This window comes from Hyperolius riggenbachi, chromosome 9 (assembly GCF_040937935.1).
Source record: "Hyperolius riggenbachi isolate aHypRig1 chromosome 9, aHypRig1.pri, whole genome shotgun sequence".
Classification (NCBI taxonomy): Eukaryota; Metazoa; Chordata; class Amphibia; order Anura; family Hyperoliidae; genus Hyperolius; species Hyperolius riggenbachi.
In genome coordinates this window covers 79024053-79046934 of record NC_090654.1, presented here as the reverse complement: position 1 = coordinate 79046934, position 22882 = coordinate 79024053, and the positions used below count along the sequence as shown (strand labels likewise).

The following is a 22882-nucleotide window of genomic DNA, read 5'->3' as shown; positions in this document are numbered from 1 at the left end:
TTAACAAAAACAAGTCCTTACTCCTGTCTCACGAAATTGCAAATGTAACCAACAGACCTGCCCAACTCTTCCGCACCGTTGACAATCTCTGCAATCCATCTTGCAAGAAATCCAGCATCAGACCTTCACAGGAACTGTGCAAGAAATGTGCCCACTTCTTCTCAGACAAAGTCTCCTCCATACGATCTGCCATTCAATTCACAGCCCCAGAAACCCATGCAGAGCCATATAACAGGTGCAAAAATAGCCTACCACCATAGTGATTTTAAGGTAATCACTGAAAAAGACATCTTGGATATCCTCTCAAACCTTCGCCAGACTACCTGCGATCTGGACCCTGGCCCCACTAAGTTCATGTTGAAATGCCCTGAACTATTTACATCGGCATTCCACAAAATAGTCAACGGTTCCTTACAAGAAGGGTGGTTTCCCTCTACTCTGAAAGAAGCGATCGTTAGGCCACTACTCAAGAAACCATCCTTAAGGTGGCCATACAATGGTCGATTTGCCATCAGATTCGACCAACAGATAGATCCCTCTCTGATCGAATCTGATCAGAGAGGGATCGTATGGCTACCTTTACAGCAAACAGATTGTGAACCGATTTCAGCCTGAAACTGTTCACAATCTGTTGTGGTGGTGCTGCTGCTGCTGCCCCCGCCCTCCCGCATACATTACCTGCTCCGCCGGCGCGACTCCAGTCCCCCGGTCACCGCTGCTCTGTCTGCGCTCTGGTCTCCAGGTCCGGCATGCCTCACTTCTTCTAGCCCGGCAGGAGGTTTAAACAGTAGAGGGCGCTCTACTGTTTAAACTTCCTGCCGGGCTAGAAGAAGTGAGGCATGCCGGACCTGGAGACCAGAGCGCAGACAGAGCAGCGGTGACCGGGAGACTGGAGTCGCGCCGGCGGAGCAGGTAATGTATGCGGGCTCTATTGCGTCGGTCGTCGGGCACTCGAACGCCGCTAGCGATGCGCTCTTTACCCGCGGGCGATCGACGGTTATTTTCCGCACGGCGCGATCGATGGGATCGGACGAAATGGATCGAAATTCGGCGTGTAGCGTGAACGATTGGCAGCAGATTCGATCCCAGTGATCGAATCTGCTGTCGAAACGGGCGCAAATCGGGCCAGTGTATGGCCAGCTTTAGACCCAGATGCTCTAAACAGCTACAGACCTATCTCAAACTTCCCCTTTCTAGGAAACGTTATTGAAAAGGCTGTCTACCTCCAACATGAAGCCAGGCTCTCCAGAAACAACATCCTTGACCCTCTTCAATCTGGCTTCAGGAAATATCACAGCTGTGAAACAGCCCTCACCCAGATTTGCAATGATCTGCTCATTGCAAAAGACAAGGGTCAATGTTCCATCCTGATTTTGCTCGACCTCTCAGCGGCTTTTGACACAGTCAATCATGAAATCTTGCTCAACAGGCTACAAGAGTACTGTGGCATTAGGGTGGCCACTTGCAGAACCCCAAAAAGGAGTACATCACACCCTGAAAAGGAGGACATCGTACTGAGCGTGCCAAAAGTGGGTGTGGTCAATCATAACGTGGGCGTGGTCATGTGTGAAGCCAAATATACATGACCTTAGCAGTGGTGTAAATTGTCTGCCGGGGAAGTTTGAGCTCTGCCGTAGTGTAGCCCCCAAAAATAGATGTAATCTGACAGCGTTTCACCAAAAATACGCGTAATCTGGTAGAAGTTCCTCCAAAATACAAATAATATGGAAGTGGTTCCCCCAAAATAGACAATGTGGCAGCAGCAGTTCCCCCAACATACACATAATCTGGAACCAGTTCCTCAAAATACGCGAAACCTGGCAGCGGATCACCCAAAATACACATAACACCCAAAATACATGTAATCTAGCAGCAGTGGTCCCCCAAACATACACAATCTGGCAGCAGTTCCCCAAAATACGCAAATTCTGGCAGCAGCCGTGCCCCTAACATACATAATATGGCAGCAGTTCCCCATAAATACAGATAATCTGACAGCAGTTACCCCAAAATAGGTACCCCCAGCATAGGTAGCCAGGTCTATAGGTGTCCCCAGTATAAGTAGTCATGAGTATAGTTGTCCCCGGAATAGGTAGCCAGGTGTATAATGTCCCCAGAATAGGTAGCCAGGTCTTTGGGTGTCCCCAGAGTAGTTAGCCAGGTCTATAGATGTCTCTGGTACAGATGGCCAGGTTTTTAGGTGTCCCCAGAATAGTTAGGCAGGTCTATAGGTGTCCCCAGTATATGTAGCCAAGTCTTTAGGTTCCCCCAGAATAGTTAACCAAGTGTATAGGTGTCTCCAGTACAGTCTGTACTGTACAGATAGCCAGGTGTATAGTGTCCCCAGTATATATAGCTAGGTCTATAGGTGTCCCCAGTATATTTAGCGAGGGCTATGGGTGTCCCAAGTATATGTAGCCAGGTCTATAGGTGTCCCCAGAATAGTAAGCCAGGTGTCCCCCGGCAGGAGGGGCGAGCTCAGTGAAGGGAGAGCGGTAGGTACAGCAGTGTGAAAGGGAGGATATCTCCCTTTCCTCACCTTTGGGCTCCCCATTCCTCTCTCTCCCCTCTAGAACTAAAGTTTTGGGGTGGCTGGCAGCGGGTGGGACTTACCTGCCTCCTTCCACGACGAAGCAGTAGTGATGTCCGGTTCATGAGTCATTTGAGCCTGTTCTTTCCTGTGATCCGACTCATCCACTGAACCGAATCAGTTCAGTGGATGAGACAGGAACTGCAGCTGCAGTTCCTGTCTCATCCACTGAACTGATTCGGCTCAGTGAATGAGTCGGATCATTACACTAACAGGAAAGAACAGGCTCAAATAACTCATGAACCGGACGTCAGTACGCAGCGCTTGGAGCGAGGCAGAGGTAAGTCCCACCTGCTGCCAGTCACCCCAAAACTTTAGTTCTAGAGGGGAGAGCGAAGAAGGGGGAGCCCAAAGGTGAGGAAAGGGGGGGGGGGAGATGTCCCCCCTTTCCCACTGTGCCCACCGCTCCTTCTTCTCTGTGCTCTCTCCCTCCACACAGCCCAAAAAGGAGGACATCTGGCTGTCCTCCCTTGCCTTGCGCCGGAAGGAGGACAAGCAGTCCAAAAACCGGACTGTCCGGCCTAAATCCGGACGGATGGCCACCCTATGTGGCATAGATGGCATTGTTCTCTGGTGGTTCAACTTCTTCCTGGCTGGCAGAACACAAAGGGTAGCCTTAGGGCCCTTCCTCTCCAACCCTGTACCACTAAAATACGGTGTACCTCAGGGCGCAATAATATCCCCTTTACTTTTCACCATATACATGCTGCCACTTGGAGAAATCATACAAAAACATGGCCTGACAGATCATTGCTATGCTGATGACACCCAGCTATATTTGTCATTAAAACCTGACGTCACAGACCCTACTCCACAAATAAACGCATGCTTAGCTGAACTTCAGGAGTGGATGAATAATAATTGGTTAAAACTTAATGCTGACAAACCTGAGGTTCTTGTTATCGAGGGCCAAGGCTCAACAGCAAAGCAGTCCCAGTCTCAACCAACACCGCTAAGGATAGGGAGCTCAGACCTGAACAACTCAGACTGTGCAGCCTGGGAGTACTGATTGATGGGAAATTAAGCTTCAGGAATCAAATCTCAGCTGTTGTGAAACATTCCTTCTTTCATCTAAGGAATATTGCAAGGATTAAACACCTAATTCCTTCAGAGGATCTTCCAACCCTAGTTCATGCCTTCGTCACATCAAGGTTAGACTACTGCAACGTCCTCTACACAGGCTTGCATAAGAAAGACTTACGCCGCCTGCAATTAGTACAGAATGCCGCCGCAAGGCTGTTAACGAGCCAACCCCGCCATTGCCACATAACACCAACCCTGTGCTCACTCCACTGGCTACCAATAAAATGGAGAATTCTGTTTAAGATTGGCTTACTGACATTCAAATCCTTGCACAATCTGGGCCCTGGATACCTGAAGGACTTGTTGCAACTGCATCACCCCCCCCCCCCCACAATCTTAGATCAAAAGGACGTAAAACCTTGGTCACCCCCAGAGTCCACCTCAAAACCTATGGAGACAGAGCCTTTTGTCATGCTGCCCCTATACTTTGGAACTCCTGCCACACCCAATCAGGACAGCTCCATCCCTGGAAGAATTTAAGTCTAAACTGAAAACCTACCTCTTCAGTCTGGCATTCATGAACATCTGACTATCTCCTCTGTAACACAACCCAGCCTGCAACCCTGTATTAATCTGAGACACAACTATGCGCTTTGAGTCCTATGGGAGAAAAGCGCTTTACAAATGTTATTGTATTGTATTATTAAAACCGCTCTCTATTTACAATGTACTGCGCTGCAATGTAAGGCAGCGCTGTACTGGGGACAGCCATGACCCTCGGCTGTCCCTCTGGGAGGCTCAGAGAGCGATTGGCTGTCATAGGCTGATGTCTATGAGAGCCGATTGCTGGGATTGGCTGCCTGGGGGAGGAAGGGTGGGGAATAAAATAATAAAAAATAGCCATTTATTTTAAAAAAAAACAACAAATCAATAAATAAAAATAAACATCCCTGCAGCGATCAGAGCCCACCACAGAAAGCTCTGTTGGTGGGCAGAAAAGGGAGGGGGACACTTGTGTGCTGAGTTGTACAGCCCTGCAGCGAGCCTTTAAAGCTGCAGTGGCCTGGTTAAAGGGGTATTATGTCGAAAAAATTTAAATAAGAAGTATGTTTTTTCCAGAGTAAAATGAGCCATAAATTACTTTTCTCCTATGTTGCTGTCACTTACACTAGGTAGTAGAAATCTGACAGAAGTGACAGGTTTTAGACTAGTCCATCTCTTCATGCGAATTCTCAGGGATTTATTTATTTTCAAAAGCACTTAGTGAATGGCAGTTACTCTGTCCAACTGCCAAAAAACTGTGTAGGGAGCAGGAAAGCTGGCCAGCATCATTGTGTAAATCCTTTTTAGGGAATATCTTTATAAAGAACTAGCTGATTGCCCGGCGTTGCCCGTGAATGTATTTGGCTAGTGTTGGCTCCGCCCACTTTCCCTAACCCTAACACACAATTACTCAATGATCAAGTTTGTGAGCTTTGCGGTCTTTGGAATCAATAATTTGCATTGAAATGAAAAAAATCTGATTGGCTGTTTGTGGCTCCACCCCCTTTTCTGAATTTGAACCCCAGTCACCCAATGACCAACTGTAGCAGGTTTGAGGCCTGTGCCATTAACAGTGCAAGAATGGCAGCAATTAAATATTCCCCTTGAGAAGCAGTAGGTGAAGTTTGATTCACTTTTGTAGGCTCCACCCACTTTTCTGAATATTAAACCCAGTCACCCAGTGACCAACTATGCAGAGTTTGAGAACCCTGCCATTAACGGTGTAAGAATGGCTGTAGTATACATTTTCCCAGTGAAATTTGTATTTGTCTCCACCCACTAGTGACCTGGAACTGCCCGCCCGTGTATGTATTTGACCGGTTTTGGCTCTGCCCACTTTTTCTAACCCTAATGCATGAACACTCAATGACCAAGTTTTTGAGCTTTGGGGTCTTTGGCATCAATAATTTGTATATTCCCATAGAAATTAAACAAATCAGATTGGCTGTTTGTGGCTGCGCCCCTCTCCAACATTTGAACCCCAGTCACCCAATGACCAACTATAGCAGGTTTGAGGCATCTGCTATTACCAGTGTAAAATGGCAGCAATTTAAATATTCCCCTTGAAAATCAACAGGTGAATTTTGATTGGCTATGATAGACTCCACCCACTTCACTGAATATTAATCTCAGTCACCCAGTGACCATCTTGGCAAAGTTTGAGATCCCTGCCATTAACAGTGAAGAAGGGCTGCAGTTTACATTTTGCCAGTGAAATTTGTTTTTGGCTCCGCCTACTTTTTGTAACCTGGACACACAGTCACTCAATGACCATGTTTGTGAGCTTTGGGTCCTTGGCATCAATAATTTGTATTTTCCCAGTGAAATGAAACACATCTGATTGGCTGTTTGTGGCTCTATCCCAGGCATGGGCAAACTTGGCCCTCCAGATGTTAAGGAACTACAAATCCCACAATGCATTTGCCTTTATGAGTCATGACTGTGGCTGTCAGACTCATGCAATGCATTGTGGGACTTGTAGTTCCTCAACAGCTGGAGGGCTAAGTTTGCCCATGCCTATCCCCTTTTCTGAATTTGAACCCCAGTGACCCAATGACCAACTGTATCAGGTTTGAGGCTTGTGCCATAAACAGTGCAAGAATGGCAGCAATTTTAATATTCCCCTTGAAAATCAACTGGTGAATTTTGATTGGCTTTTTTAGGCTCCACCCACTTATCTGTATAATAATCTGTGCCATTAACAGTGCAAGAATGGCAGCAATGTAAATATTCCCCTTGAAAATCAAAAGATGAATTTTGATTGGGTGCTGTACGCTCCACCAACTTTCCTGAATCCTAGTCACCCAGTGGCCAACTGTGTCACGTTTGAGAGCCCTGCCAAAAACAGAATGGCTGAAATCAATCTAACAAATATGATTGGCTGTTTGTGGCTCCACCCCCTTTAGTGAATTTGGTCCCCAGTCACCCAATTACTGACTGTATCAGGTCTGAGGCTTCTGCCATTAACAGTGTAAGAATGGTAGCAATGTAAATATTCCCCATGAAAATCAATAGGTGAATTTTGATTAGCTGTTGTAGGCTCCACCCACATTTCTGAATAATAATCCCATTCACCCAGTGGCCAATTGTGTCAAGTTTGGGAACCCTGCCATGTAAAAAATTAAGTTTCTGGCACCGCCCACTTTTTGTAACCTTGACATATAGTCACTCAATTACCAAGTTTATCAGCTTTGGGGTCCTTGGTATCAATACTTTGTATATCTGATTGGCTGTTTGTGGCTCCACCCCTTTCTGAATTTGAACCCCAGTCACCCAGTGACCAACTGTACCAGGGTTGAGGCATCTGCTATTAACGGTATAAGGATGGTAGCAGTTTAAATATTCCCTTTGAAAATCAAAAGTTGAATTTGGATTGGCTGTTGTAGGCTCCACCCACTTTCCAAAATCTTAATCTCATTCACCCAATGACCAACTGTGCAAAGTTGCCACAGGGCCGGTTCAAGTAACAATTGGGCCCTAGGGCAAAATTAGCCTGGGGGCCCCCAACAGACACCCCCGGACCAAAAAGCATCATTAAAGGCCCTTTGTTGCTGCCAAATTCCCCTCCTGGGCCCCTGAGCCGGCTGCTGAACCTCCCCCAATCACCTCCCAACTTAACAGACAATGCAGAGTCCCTGGGGAGCAACAGTTAAGATGGGGGAGGGACAACTTGGGGGCCCTTACAGGCTCTGGGGCCCTGGGGCAACTGCCCATTTTTTTCTATGGTAGCTATGGTAGCTCCGGCCCTGCTCTGCCATTAACAGTGTAAGAATGGCTGCAGTTTATATTTTCCCAGTAAAATTTGTTTTTGGCTCCACCCACTTTGTGTAACCTTGTCTTACAGTCACTCAATCACCAATTTTGTGAGCTTTCAGGTTCCTGGCATCAAAAATGTGTGAATGGGAGCAGTTTATCCAGCAAAAAAATCTGATTGGCTGTTTGTGGCCCCGCCCCTTTAGTGAATTTGGACCCCAGTCACCCAATGACTGACTGCAGCAAGTCTGAAGCCTCTGCCATAAACAGTGTAAGAATGGCAGCAGTTTAAATATTCCCCTTTAAACGCAATAGGTGAATTTTGATTGGCTGTTGTAGGCTCCACCCACTTTCCTAAATCTTAATCGCATTCACCCAGTGACCAAGTGTGGCAAGTTTGAGAACCCCGCGATTAACAGTGTAAGAATGGCTGCAGTTTACATTTTCCCATTTAAAATGAATGGCTGAATTGTGATTGACTGTTTTATGCTCCGCCCGCTTTTCCTGGATTTGTAACCTCGGTCACCAAGTGACCAACTGTGTCAAGTGTGGGGACTCTGGCTTGATTACTGTGATAATGGCAGCCTTTTACATTTTTTCCATTGACTTGAATGGGTGAAATCTGATTTGCTGTATGTAGCTCTGCCCAGGTGTGCAGGGGGGCCGCGAGACCCCCAGAACCTATCATCCCAGGTAGTAAGGGATCTGTATACCAAGTTTCGTTCAAATCGGTCAAGGGGTTTTCGAGTGATCGCGGCACACACGCACGCACGCACGCACGCACACACACACACACACACATCCGATTTTATATATATAGATAAAAGCCTTGCTGAGAATGGACTAGTCCAAAACCTGTTGCTTCTGTCAGATTTCTACTACCTACTGTAAGTGACAGCAACTTAGGAGAAAAGTAATTTACGGCTAATTTTACTCTTGAAAAAACGTATACTTATTTGCAGTGGTGCTCAGCAGAGCTCGAATATTCGAGTAGCTCGAATATTCGAGCTCTTTTCCCGCTATTCGAGCTCGGTATTCGAGCTCCGAATAGCTGTAGCTATTCGAATGGGCTATTCGAGTACACTCGAATAGCCCATTCACTATTCGAGCTATTCGAGCAAAGCGGCGCTATTCGAGCTCGGTACCGAGCTCGAATAGCGTCATAGCCCAGATTGATGTCCTTAGAGCCAATCAGAGGGCTCCCAGGCCCTATGACGGCAGCCAATCACAGAGGGGGACCCTGGCCAGCCCCTACCCTATAAATAGCGGCCGCCATGTTAGGTTTCTCCGTGCTTGCCTGAGACTTGTACAGAGAGAGAGTTGCTCCTTTGTGCTTTGGCTTAGCAAGAGCTCTATTGTGGTCATTTACCTAGCGTTTTTGCTCACATACACCTCCTATACACACCTATATTGTTGTTAGTTAGTTAGACATTGTATTTTAGTTAGTAGCTTTTGTGTTACATAGAGACAGGCCAGCTGCTGCAGGCTTACAGCTTTAGGCCTCAGGGCCTTGCCTGTGTGGGCAGCTGTCCTCCTGTCCTCTGTTTATTTCTCTCTATTCTATTCTATACCAGTATTTCCTTTACTACTGATTGTATTAGTATTGTAGTTATATACTGTAACTGTACTAGGACACTCACTGTCACTGTTCATAGGCTACTAGCTGCTCCTGCGTGTGTGCACTCACTTTCTGTGTACACACTACACACACTCTATTTCCTTCTGATAACTGATTGATTATTGTAATTAGTTAGTTGTACTTACTGTTACTACTTACTCTTACTGTACTAGGAGTCTAGGACACTCAGTCACTGTTCATAGGCTACTAGCTCCTGCGTGTGTGCACTCACTGTCTGTGTACACACTACACACACTCTATTTCCTTCTGATAACTGATTGATTATTGTAATTAGTTAGTTGTACTTACTGTTACTACTTACTCTTACTGTACTAGGAGTCTAGGACACTCAGTCACTGTTCATAGGCTACTAGCTCCTGCGTGTGTGCACTCACTGTCTGTGTACACACTACACACACTCTATTTCCTTCTGATAACTGATTGATTATTGTAATTAGTTAGTTGTACTTACTGTTACTACTTACTGTACTAGGAGTCTAGGACACTCAGTCACTGTTCATAGGCTACTAGCTCCTGCGTGTGTGCACTCACTGTCTGTGTACACACACTACACACACTCTATTTCCTTCTGATAACTGATTGATTATTGTAATTAGTTGTTTGTACTTACTGTTACTACTTACTCTTACTGTACTAGGAGTCTAGGACACTCAGTCACTGTTCATAGGCTACTAGCTCCTGCGTGTGTGCACTCACTGTCTGTGTACACACACTACACACACTCTATTTCCTTCTGATAACTGATTGCTTATTGTAATTAGTTAGTTTTACTTACTGTTACTACTTACTCTTACTGTACTAGGAGTCTAGGACACTCAGTCACTGTTCATAGGCTACTAGCTCCTGCGTGTGTGCACTCACTGTCTGTGTACACACACTACACACAGTCACACACTCTATTTCCTTCTGATAACTGATTGATTATTGTAATTAGTTAGTTGTACTTACTGTTACTACTTACTCTTACTGTACTAGGAGTCTAGGACACTCAGTCACTGTTCATAGGCTACTAGCTCCTGCGTGTGTGCACTCACTGTCTGTGTACACACACTACACACACTCTATTTCCTTCTGATTACTGATTGATTATTGTAATTAGTTAGTTGTACTTACTGACTGTTACTACTTACTTACTTACTTATTGTACTAGGGACACTCACTCAGTCACTGTTCATAGGCTAGCTCCTGCGCGTGTTTGCGCGTGCGTGCACTCACTGTCTGTAGTGTACACACACTAAATTTACTTGTGATTACTACTGATTATTGTAACTGCTAGTTGTACTTCCTGACTGTTACTACTTACTTACTGTACTAGGGACACTCACTCAGTCACCTCACCCACCAACCCACTCCATTAAAGTACCCCACTTTTCACCCGCCCTTTTAAAAAACTTTTGTCTATACGCCCAAAACATCGAAGATGTCTGGAAGTGGCAGCCAGCCCGGTTTGGGCAAGGGGAAGGGCAGCAAGGGAATCAGGAGGAGAGGGAGCAGCATTGTGGCAGGCCGCGGCCGCGCCACCATGCACAGTTCCGCAGCAGCAGCGTCAGTGGCTAACATTCCTCCCATAGCCACTGGCCGTGGACGCCTTGGGCGCCGCCCAGTAGGAGCATCTGCAACTCACGCTGCAGAGACACAGCAGCAGCAGCGTGTAGCACCTGCTCCGATTTTCCTCCAGCCGGGTCGGAAACGTCCCATTGAGGAAAAGCATGCAGACACTGTGGTGCAACTCATGACGGAGGATGAGCAGCCCGCCATCAGCTCTGCATCCGAGGCCTCCACCCTCACCACCACCACTCCTGTTCGCAGCAGCCGCCCAGCAGGGTCTGGGGAGGAGGCCAGTTCACCGTCACTCGCCGACCTGTCATTCAGCAGTCTTTTGACCCCAGGCATCATGAGTAAATTGTCTGCTGTTGTTGGCGATCTTGAGGAGGAGATGCTGATGGGCACTTTGGGGGATGAGGGATTGGACAGCAAGACTGTGGCGACAGTCAAGCAGCCCATCCATGCATCAGGAGAGGAGTTTGGGGGGTCATCATCCCAGCAGGACATGTTTCAGGAGGGGGAGGATGATGATGACCCGGTGACAGACAGAGACTGGGTGCCACCACCTCCAGGGGATGTCGTCCTCAGCAGCTCTGAGGAGGAGGAGGATGCGCTTGTGGGCCTTGCAAGGAGGCGCATCATTGCAAGCATTGGCAGCAGTAGGCAGGTCCCACAGCCTGCTGGTGTCTCAGGCTCAGCAGCAGCAGCAGCAGCATCTGCCAGTACCACCACCAGCCGCACCCAAGCCCCCCCCCCCCCCCCCCAACCACCACAGGGAGACAGGCAGCAGCGCTTCCATGCCGTAGGGGGATGTTTCTGTCACCAATCTGGCGATATTTCACCATGCCCACTGTGTACAGCAAGTACGCCACTTGCAACCACTGTCAGCGGAAGTTGAGCAGAGGTGCAGACCCCTTAAAGTTCAGCACCAGCTCGCTCATCAACCACCTTGCTGCGAAACATTTCCACCAGCATGAGGAGTTCCAGAGGCTGAAGGCATCTGGTGCTGGCAGTGGCACCACACCCATCACTGCACAGCCTTCAGCAGCAACAGCAGCAACAGCAGCCACCCGCCCTCCTGCTCCTCCAGCAGCACCAGCAGGAGTGCGGAAACGCACTGCTCCTCCCCCCTCTGCAACTCCTGCCGCCGACACTGAGGCCTGTTCTGGCAGCCAGTCCTCAGTGGCCTCCTCCGCTGTGTCTGCTGATTCCCGTGCCAGCAAAAGGCCACGCCAGAGCCTTTTGAGCGAGTCCTTCCAGGGGGTGGTTAGGGCTCTGCCTCCCAGCAGCCGTCGCGTGCGGCAGCTGAACGGCTTGCTGGCACGGGCCATGTGCTCCCAACTCCTGCCGTACACGCTCGTGCAGGAGGGGAGCGACATTCGTGCGCTGCTTGCTTGCGCAGCCCCAGACTGGCAGCTCCCCAGCAGACACTTTTTCTCCCGCAAGGCCATTCCTGCACTGCACTGCTTTGTGATGGCCAATGTGGAGCGAGGGCTGGAGCACGCGGTTGGTGAAAGGGTCCACGTCACCATGGACTCCTGGAGCAGCCGCTTCGGGACAGGCCGCTACCTGTCCTTCACTGTCCACTGGGTCAGCTTGGTGGAAGGGGGTGAGGATGGGAGAGCAGCAGCGGGCACAGCAGCAGCAGCAACACAGTGGGTGGTGCCACCCCGCAGGGTCAGGGGAACTGCAGCAGGTTCCTCCGATCCTCTGCCATCCTCCGGCACACCTGGCCAAACCCCCCGCCTCAGCAGCAGCGTGAAGGCCCGCCACTGCCAAGCGCTGCTGCACTTGGTCAGCCTTGGGAAGACCAAGCTGACGGCAACCCATGTGTTGGCCAAACTCCAGGAGCAGGAGAGGATTTGGCTGACCCCCAGAGGCCTCAGAGTCGGAGAGGTGGTGGCCGACAATGGGGCCAATCTAGTTGCCGCAATAGACGGGAAACCTGACCCACATCCCCTGTCTTGCCCACGTGCTGAACCTGGTGGTGCAGAAGTTCTTGCGCACCTACCAGGGGATGGGCGAACTGCTGGAAACGGCAAGGAACGTTGTGCGTCACTTCCGGCGCTCGGCTGCAGCCTGTGCGAGCCTGGAAGACGTGCAAAAGGAGCTGGATCTGCCACGCCATCGGCTGATCCTTGACGTTCCGACTCGCTGGAACTCCACCCTGGCGATGTTGGAGCGTCTGGTTGAACAGAAGCGCGCTGTCAAACAGTACCTTGCCCTGGCCACTGTTTCCGCCGCTCAGAGAAGGGACAAGACCAGCAACATCCCGTCCATCGTCCCCGATGATGACTGGAGGCACATGCAGCAGGTGTGCTTAGTGCTGGCTCCCTTTCTGCAGGCCACTAACATGGTGAGCAGGGACCATGCTATGGTCTGCGAGTGGGTGCCCCTGGTTTGTCTGCTGAACAGGGCCCTCGATGCTTTGCTGGAACAGGGAGCGGCAGCCTTGGACCAGCAGGAGCGGCAAGCAGCTGCACAGTCCACCTCTGAGGGGGAGGAGGAGGAGGACTTGGTGGAGGTCCCTGACCTTGCTGCTGATGAGGGGGAGCAGCACAGTGCAGCTGAGTTGGTGCGGGGGTGGAGAGAGGATGAGGCTGACGAGGCAGAGGAGGAGGATGAGGACAGCAGCACTGCCGTGGATGTGCCAGCAGACGTGGCCCGCCTCTTCCCAATGGCAGCGCACATGCTGACGTGCCTGCGCAGAGACCCCAGGGTGATCCAGATGAAGCAGAGGGAGGACATCTGGATCAGCATGATGTTGGACCCACGCCTCAAGGGGAAGTTGAGCCAGTTCCTGCCGCCTGCAGGAGGAGACCCAGCGCAACAAATAAGGAGCTTGCAGCAGGCCCTTGTTGAGCGCTTGGAGGAAGCCTTCCCCCAGCCTTCCACCCCCACTGTCCAGCAGCCAGCACAGAGGCAGCAGCAGGTGCCTGCATCCAGCAGCAAGCGCCCCACAGACCTGCTGTCTCTCAGCCACGAGCTCTACAGGACTGTAGAGGCTCCGGCAGCAGTGACTAGAGAGGAGGTGCATGCAGCAGCATCCTCCACCGGTCACAGCCAGCGCCTGACCCGCATGGTGGCTGACTACATGGGGTCCTACAGCGGGCTTGACAGCGATGCCCCTGTTGATCCCATGGAGTATTGGGTCAAGCGCCTGGAGATCTGGAGCGAGCTGGCGCAGTACGCCCTGGAAGTGCTGTCCTGCCCCCCTTCCAGCGTGCTGTCCGAGCGCTGCTTCAGTGCAGCTGGTGGTGTGGTCACCGAGAAACGCTCACGTCTGTCTCACAAGTCTGTGGACAGACTGACGTTTCTCAAGATGAACCAGGCGTGGGTGGAAGGCGAGTTCCTGGCCCCTGTTGTCGGCGAGAGGGGGACATGAACTGGCTAAGAACCATCGTTAATGTGCCTTACCACCCTTTACCACCTCCTGACTCCTGCTCACTAAGCCAGCCTGGTTCACTTTGACTATTACGTCGCCTGCAGCCACACATTTTACACCTACAGTGGGCTGCTGTGTACTGCCCTTCTGCTGTCTGTCTGTGTTTCCCACTGCCAGGGTACACAGATTTACCTTCTGCTGCCACTCTGCCACCAGCTATTACGTCAAACAATAGCTATATATCTGTGTAATTTGTTTTACAAACAAAACCAAAAAACCATTAAAAAAAAAAAAGGTTTAATTTTTCTGAGGTGCCCGGGTTGAAAACTGTGTTGTCCCCGTTGTGTATTGGACACGATGTGGGCTGCACGACCGCTGTCTGGGACCTCCTGTTGTGTTCATTTACGGCCTGGTATCACCGCTAGGTACCAGGGCTATTATGTCACGCTGCCTGCCTGCTGCCACACTCACACTACTCCTCCATTCCTCCTGCTGCTGCTGTCTGTCTGTGTTTCCCACTGCCAGGGTACACAGAATTACCTTCTGCTGCCAGTCTGCCACCAGCTATTACGTCAAACAATAGCTGCACACATAATTACTCCTCCATTCCTCCTGCTGCTGCTGCTGCTGTCTGTCTGTCTGTGTTTCCCAACGCCAGGGTACACAGATTTACCTTCTGCTGCCACTCTGCCACCAGCTATTACGTCAAAAAATAGCTATATCTGTGTAATTGGTTGTAAAACCAAAACTACAAAACCATTACAAAAAAAAGGTTTAATTTTTCTGAGGTGCCCGGGTTGAAAACTGTGTTGTCCCAGTTGTGTATTGGACACGATGTGGGCTGCACGACCGCTGTCTGGGACCTCCTGTTGTGTTCATTTACGGCCTGGTATCACCGCTAGGTACCAGGGCTATTATGTCACGCTGCCTACCTGCTGCCACTTTCACACTACTCCTCCATTCCTCCTGCTGATGCTGCTGTCTGTCTGTGTTTCCCACTGCCAGGGTACACAGATTTACCTTCTGCTGCCACTCTGCCACCAGCTATTACGTCAAACAATAGCTGCACACATAATTACTCCTCCATTCCTCCTGCTGCTGCTGCTGTCTGTCTGTGTTTCCCACTGCCAGGGTACACAGATTTACCTTCTGCTGCCACTCTGCCACCAGCTATTACGTCAAAAAATAGCTATATCTGTGTAATTTGTTGTAAAAACAAAACAAAAAAAAACAAAAAAAAAAAAAGGTTTAATTTTTCTGAGGTGCCCGGGTTGAAAACTGTGTTGTCCCAGTTGTGTATTGGACACAATGTGGGCTGCACGACCGCTGTCTGGGACCTCCTGCCTGCTGTGTTTATTTACAGCCCTGGTATCACCGCTAGGTACCAGGGCTATTATGTCACGCTGCCTGCCTCATTGACTGCCTGCTGCCACACACTCATCCTCCTCCTCCTGCTGCTGAATTTACCTCCTGCTGTCTGTGTGTTTCCACTGCCAGGGAGCACATACAATGGCGCTTCCAACATGCGTGCGCCACCAGCTATTTGTTACGCTCAAAAATAGCTGCATTTCTTTAAAAAAAAAATTGGAAAAGAGAAATAAGTGAAGAAGAAGACGATATAGAAGAAGATGAAGAAGATGAAGAAGAAGAAGAAGATGAAGAAGAAGAAGATGAAGAAGAAGAAGAAGAAGATGAAGAAGAAGAAGATGAAGAAGAAGAAGATGAAGAAGAAGAAGAAGAAGAAGAAGAAGAAGAAGAAGAAGGAGAAGAAGATGAAGAAGAAGAAGAAGATGAAGAAGATGAAGAAGATGAAGATGAAGAAGATGATGAAGAAGAAGAAGATGAAGAAGAAGAAGATGAAGAAGAAGAAGATGAAGAAGAAGAAGATGAAGAAGATGAAGATGAAGAAGATGAAGATGAAGAAGAAGATGAAGAAGATGAAGATGAAGAAGATGAAGATGAAGATGAAGAAGATGAAGAAGAAGAAGAAGATGAAGAAGAAGAAGATGAAGATGAAGAAGAAGAAGATGAAGAAGAAGAAGAAGAAGAAGAAGAAGAAGAAGAAGAAGAAGATGAAGAAGATGAAGAAGATGAAGAAGATGAAGAAGAAGATGAAGAAGATGAAGATGAAGAAGAAGAAGATGAAGAAGAAGAAGATGAAGAAGAAGAAGAAGATGAAGGAGAAGAAGAAGAAGATGAAGAAGAAGAAGATGAAGAAGATGAAGAAGATGAAGATGAAGAAGAAGATGAAGAAGAAGAAGATGAAGAAGAAGAAGATGAAGAAGAAGAAGATGAAGAAGATGAAGAAGAAGAAGAAGAAGAAGAAGAAGAAGAAGATGAAGAAGATGAAGAAGATGAAGAAGAAGATGAAGAAGATGAAGATGAAGAAGATGAAGATGAAGAAGAAGAAGATGAAGAAGAAGAAGATGAAGAAGAAGAAGAAGAAGAAGGAGAAGAAGATGAAGATGAAGAAGAAGAAGAAGATGAAGAAGATGATGAAGAAGAAGAAGATGAAGAAGAAGAAGATGAAGAAGAAGAAGATGAAGAAGAAGATGAAGAAGAAGAAGATGAAGAAGATGAAGATGAAGAAGAAGATGAAGAAGATGAAGATGAAGAAGATGAAGATGAAGAAGATGAAGAAGATGAAGAAGATGAAGAAGATGAAGAAGATGAAGAAGAAGAAGATGAAGAAGAAGAAGATGAAGAAGATGAAGAAGAAGAAGAAGAAGATGAAGAAGATGAAGAAGATGAAGAAGATGAAGATGAAGAAGAAGATGAAGAAGATGAAGAAGAAGATGAAGAAGATGAAGAAGATGAAGAAGAAGATGAAGAAGATGAAGAAGATGAAGAAGAAGATGAAGAAGATGAAGAAGAAGATGAAGAAGATGAAGAAGATGATGATGAAGAAGATGAAGAAGATGAAGAAGAAGAAGAAGAAGAAGACAATATAAAAGAAGAAGAAGATATAGAAGAAGATATAGAAGAAGAAGAAGAAGAAGATATAGAAGATAAAGAAGAAGAAGAAGAAGTATATACAGTACTGAACAAATTTCTGGACACAACTTCTCTTTTCAACTTTTTTTTTTAAAGGAACATCCCCACATAATCACTTGCTGTTGTTACTTGGAAAAAAAGAGGTTTCTTGCATCATTCACCCTCAAAACAAGTGTTGGAAGCTATTTAAGGCCATTTCGAATAGTCAGCTCGAATAATGAGCTCGAATACCGACTCAAATAGTGAGCTCGAATTCTGAGGTCGAATCGAATAGTAAAAATTATTCGACTCGAATATTCGACTGACCTCAAATAATTTACTATTCGAATTCGACCTAACTCGAATTTTGAAAAGGGGTATTTGAGCACCACTACTTATTTGTCTATGTTTGCACATATTTTAAATTTTACAATTTTTCGCCATAGTGCCCCTTTAAGTGCTATTTTTTATATTTTGGCATAGATGAAGATTGGGGAGCTGAGTGTCTATCTTGGGATCTCCCAGCCATAATTCATATGGTCTTGCTCACTCTATTATGTCTTGGAATTTGTTATTCATTTTGTATCTTGCGGATCTTTTGTACCTTTTACTAATCACCTTACATTTGTCACTGTAATTACCAATTCTGCATTTTGCACCAGTGTCTATATTTGGTGTATAACATTGTCTGTATTATTATGGATCTCATGTTTGTTTTCCTTACTTTTTACAGCACCACGGAGTATGTTGAAGCTTTATAAATTGATAATGAATAATAATATAATGAATGGCACTTACCGTTTCCTGCCACTGCCAGAGCAGGCGTGGCACCTCTTGTTCCTGGACTTCTGGCGGCTGACACTGGAGCAGCGGCACCTAAACTGCACAGACACAGAGACGTCTCTATTTATAGCTCAGAGAATTCCATTCCATGGTTTAAAAGCGGCAAAACTTACCTGTCCAGAGCCTCCACATCTGGTGCACTTACAGCGTCCCCGTCCCTGACACTTGTGACACCCCTGAGCAAGAGACAGACAGTCAGATTATGTATTCAATGTAAAACTTTTAATTACAGTATGAATGGGAACATTCTTATCTTAACCAGTTGAGGACCACGGTGTTAAACCCCCCTAAAGACCAGGCCATTTTTCACTAAATTGGCCACTGCGGCTTTAAGGGCTCGCTGCAGGGCCGAACAACTCAGCACACAAGTAATTCCCTTCCCCCCCCCCCCCCCCCCCTCCCTCTCTTTTCTCCCCATCAACAGAGCTTTCTGTTGGTGTGGTCTGTTCGCTCCCCCGTTTTGTTTTGTTTTTAAATTTACAAATATTTTTATTATTTATTTTTAAAAAAATGTACTTTTTAAAAAAAATGTATCCCTTCCCCCGTCAGCCTATCAGCCTGACCAGCTGTGATAGGCTTCAGCCTATCACAGCAGATCGCTTTCCGGCCTCTGGAGGGGACAGCCAGGTGACACAGCTGCCCCCTGTACAGCGCTGCCTTAGAGCTGTACCGAGTAAATCGACGGCGGTTTAGCAATCTAAGAGTATCCTAGCGGCAAACTGCTGGGATACTGTTGGCGGAGCTCCGTCATTCATGCAGAGGTGCGTGCGCATTAGCGCGCGATCGCCTGCAAATCCCTGCCTGAGGACTTGACGTCAATTGGCGTTAGGCGGTCCTGTGGCATTAGTTAGGTGGTCATGTGTGGCATTATTAATTTTACCTGTACCCATGGCCAGCTGAACTGTCTGATTACACAAATAAACCAACTATTCTCAAAAGAAATTCACACTACAACCACCATAGAGCCCCTGCCGCCCAAAGCCTGCGTGCACCACCGCTTCCCTAAACCTGCATGCGGCAGTTGTTGTGCACCACCCAAATCCTGCATGTGCCCCAGCCACCAAAACCTTCACAATGCTTGTGGTATGTGCATGCGGGTGGGTCCCTGGGACTGCACATACCTACATTCTTCCATTAGGATATGCAAAGGTCCAAACAGACATTTGCAAGGCAAGTCACCAAACATTTTAATTCAGCTTGGGATGTGACATCATGTTTGAAGATTCTCTAGAGAAATGCGCAAGCTGTCTACCGTGCATGCCCCACAGACAGCAAGCGCTCACGCATAACCTCCCATGCCCAGTTTAGATGCTTTCTATACACCCATTTCCAGGAGAAGAGACACTGGACCAAGGAAACGGTGGGACCCAGGTGGAAACAGACACCTCTGGAGAGGTTTCCATAGGGAGAATTGCAAGCCACAATATATGGTTTGCAACTTTTTAGATCAATTTAGGTGTGCTTTAAATAATTTGAATGCTTCTGTCCCACTTACATCCCTGTCTGACCTTAAATATAGATGCACCCTAAATCACCTTCTTCAATAACCTACATAAGATTTACTCAGTCCTCACATCTTTCCTGGCCTAGCACCAAATCTTCACTAGGGCTGCTCTCACTTTCTCATCAAATGCGGTTACCCTTAATAATAATTATTCCTTTTTTTGTATAGCGCTTTTCTCCTGTCGGACTCAAAGCGCTTGCGAGGCAGCCAGTAGAGCGCACTCAGTAGGCAGTAGCAGTGTTAGGGAGCCTTACCCAAAGAACTCCTTACTGAATAGGTGCTGGCTTACTGAATAGGAAGAGCCAAAACCAGCAGTGTAGCAATTGGGGATGCAGAGGTCATGACTGCACCAAAGCCCTTGGACCTGAGAGGCACACATGTGGCCCTCCTCTGGTCACTGCATTAGTTCTTTATTGGTGCTGAAGTGATAATGAATGATGGTTGAAGCATATGCCATGCTTTAACCTCTGCGTACAACTCTCTCACACAGTGGCTATCCTTAGAAAGCTAGATTTTGTTGGTCCTCACCATCTGATTATTAAACATACAGTGATGGGGAGGTATGCAAGTGACAGTTTCTCTCCAGTCGGGACTTAGTTGGGCGATAGCGTAGCCCTCACTGATAATGAATTACAGACATAAAACTCTTTCCTGGAACAGCTGAGCTTCTGAGTGCAGGGGATAGGTAAAAAAGGTCAATAGTTCATATATTTTAGCTCTGGGATACTTCAAAGACTGCGTCATTCAGTAAAACAGTGCTGTCCAACTTCATGGGCATGGAGGGCCCTTTTTTTTTCAGACCCAATGGTGGAGGGCCGAAGGTTCTTGCTAGAGCCGCAGACACCCCCCCCCCCTTCCCCCCAGGAAAAAATGCAATTAAAGCACAATTAGATTGGCAGCACTTTCCACAAAATGCAATGCAATTGGCAGCAGATCCCCACAAAATGCAATTCAAGACTTCATTGAAGCCGTGTGGCGCACCGGAAAACAAGGGTCCCGTTGTGCGCGCCGCGGTGAAAAATGGGTGTGGTCATGGACCAGAATGTGGGTGTGGCCACGGGTGGAGACAAATTTACATGAAGTTAGCAATGTGGGACATTAGATCAGGACAGTGGTGGCGAACCTTTTGGAGGCAGAGTGCCCAAACTGCAACCCAAAAGTCACTAATCTATCGCAAAGTGGCAACAGCAATTTAAACTACCGTACATACAAACGTTTTAACTCATACATGAACATTATGGAAAATCCAAGTTGAAAATTATCTGTGAAGAAAACAATTTCATCCATCCTACTCCTGAAAAATGTATTCTTTTTTTTAGAACCTCCCAGTTTTATTTTCGGTTTTAAAAAGCTAAAAAAGTAGGTTTAATGCTATTGTCTCATATGATGATGATTCAGCTTTTCCCATAGTCTCGCAGTTAGCAATCATGTGACCCCCAACAAGACAAATTCAGCAATCATGTGACCCCCAACAAGACAAATTCAGCAATCATGAGGCCCCCAACAAATCGTGAGGACCCCAACAAGACAAATTTAGCAATCATGAGGCCTCCAACAAATCATGAGGCTCCCAACAAGACACATTCAACAATCTTGAGGCCCCCAACAAGACAAATTCAGCAATCATGATGCCCCCAACAAATCATGAGGCACCCAACAAGACAAATTTAGCAATCATGAGGCCCCCAACAAATCATGAGGCTCCCAACAAGACACATTCAGCAATCTTGAGGTCCCCAACAAGACAAATTCAGCAATCATGATGCCCCCAACAAATCATGAGGCACATAAATAGACAGCATTTCACATAAATAGGCAGAATGCCCCTTTAATATGGTAGACACCTCTCACCTGGCTTCTAAATTCTCATCTACTGGCTGCTGTGCCTGGCTATACTGTTTTTGGCCGGATTGGGGATGATGTGTGGGCTGAAAGGCCTTGCAGTGATGCTGTGGCCGGGCTGGAGGTGATGCTGTGGTGTGGCCGGATGAGGTAGTGACAGGTGTCTCCCCAGTTGAGGTAGTGACAGGTGTCCCCCCAGCTGAGGTAGTGACAGGTGCCCCCCAGTTAGATAGTGACAGGTGCCTCCCCAGTTGAGGTAGTGACAGGTGTCCCCCCAGCTGAGGTAGTGACAGGTGTCCCCCCAGCTGAGGTAGTGACAGGTGTCCCCCCAGCTGAGGTAGTGACAGGTGCCCCCCAGTTAGATAGTGACAGGTGTCCCCGCAGCTGAGGTAGTGACGGGTTCCCCCCCAGTTAGATAGTGACAGGTGCCCCCCCAGTGAGATAGTGACAGGTGCCCCCCAGTGAGATAGTGACAGGTGCCCCCCCCCCCAGTTAGATAGTGACAGGTGCCCCCACAGTTAGATAGTGATAGGCGCCCCCCCCCCCCCCCCCAGTGAGAGAGTGACAGGTGCCCCCCAGTTAGATAGTGACAGGTGTCCCCCCAGTGAGATAGTGACAGGTGTACCCCCAGTGAGATAGTGACAGGTGTCCCCCCAGGGAGATAGTGACAGGTGTCCCCCAGTTAGATAGTGACAGGTGCCCCCCCCCAGTTAGATAGTGACAGGTGCCCCCCCCCCCAGCTAGATAGCGAGGTGTCCATTGCCTCGCCCGTTACCTCAGATCAGCGCCAATGTCCTCTCCTGGTCCCCGCTGGCGTTGCCGCTGCTTCACAGCTCAGACCTCACTGATCGCGGCGACTGAAGCAAGCAAAGTGCGCGCATGACACCCGCGCGGCAGAACGTCACATGCGGAAGTGACTAATGATGTCACTTCCGCATGTGACGTACTCCGTGCGGGTACCATGCGCACTGTTTGCCTCCGTCGCCGCGATCTGTGAGGTCTGAGCTGTGAGGCAGCAGCGGGGACACAGGAGAGGCCACACATAGCCCATAGCCCATAGCGCACGCCATGCCTGCATCTCGGGGAGACTGGCAGGCCGCAACAGGAGGCCTCGCGGGCCGCAACAGGAGGCCTGGCGGGCCGGATGCGGCCCGCGGGCCGCCAGTTGGACAGCACTGCAGTAAAACATTAAAAACGTAAAAAGTTGATTTAAACATAAAACAAAACTGCTGCATAGCTTAAAAAGTAATTTTTAGGAGTCAGAGGAAAGATACAATTGATTACCTCATCAGTTTATTTTCACCTCGGGTTCACTTGAAAGCCCACCTTAAACATCACTTACCCATCTGTCTCATCCTATAGTTCTATTTCCTCTACATGCTGCCCTGCTTGGAGCAGGTTCCTCCTTTCGTGAACAAGCAAAAGTAGACAGACCGGGCACCGTCCTGTATCAGCATTTATTGCCAGACTTGCAGCCAAATGTACATACAGATAGATCCATGTATAACATCAAACCTGTCAGACGTCTTGCAGCCAAGTGCCAAGCGTGTTCAAAGTGTGTGGCTTGCGGTGGGAGATGTGGTGACCGGGCAAGAGTGGACGGGCACAACAGCCGTTTGCGCTGTCACAGCGCTTGCTCACGTGCTTGTCCGGGTTCCTCCTTTCCCCTTGTCTCCTAATTTGCACGTTTCTTATCTCCATCCCCTTATTCTTGGTACTGAGCTGTGTACTACTGTACTGTAT

General features: G+C 48.1%; 1 protein-coding gene across 2 annotated transcripts in view; it reads right to left on the bottom strand.

Annotated features, from left to right (window-relative positions):
- Nucleotides 1–22882, bottom strand: part of LOC137531643 (protein SSUH2 homolog) — a 125757-nt gene that overhangs the window by 32419 nt on the left and 70456 nt on the right. For both annotated transcript variants that reach the window (XM_068251587.1, XM_068251586.1), the window contains exons 6-7: nucleotides 17907–17969; nucleotides 17749–17831 (exon numbers count right to left, since the gene is read on the bottom strand). In XM_068251587.1, the coding sequence (XP_068107688.1) occupies nucleotides 17749–17831; nucleotides 17907–17969 (146 nt within the window). The remainder of the gene's footprint in view (nucleotides 1–17748; nucleotides 17832–17906; nucleotides 17970–22882) is intronic.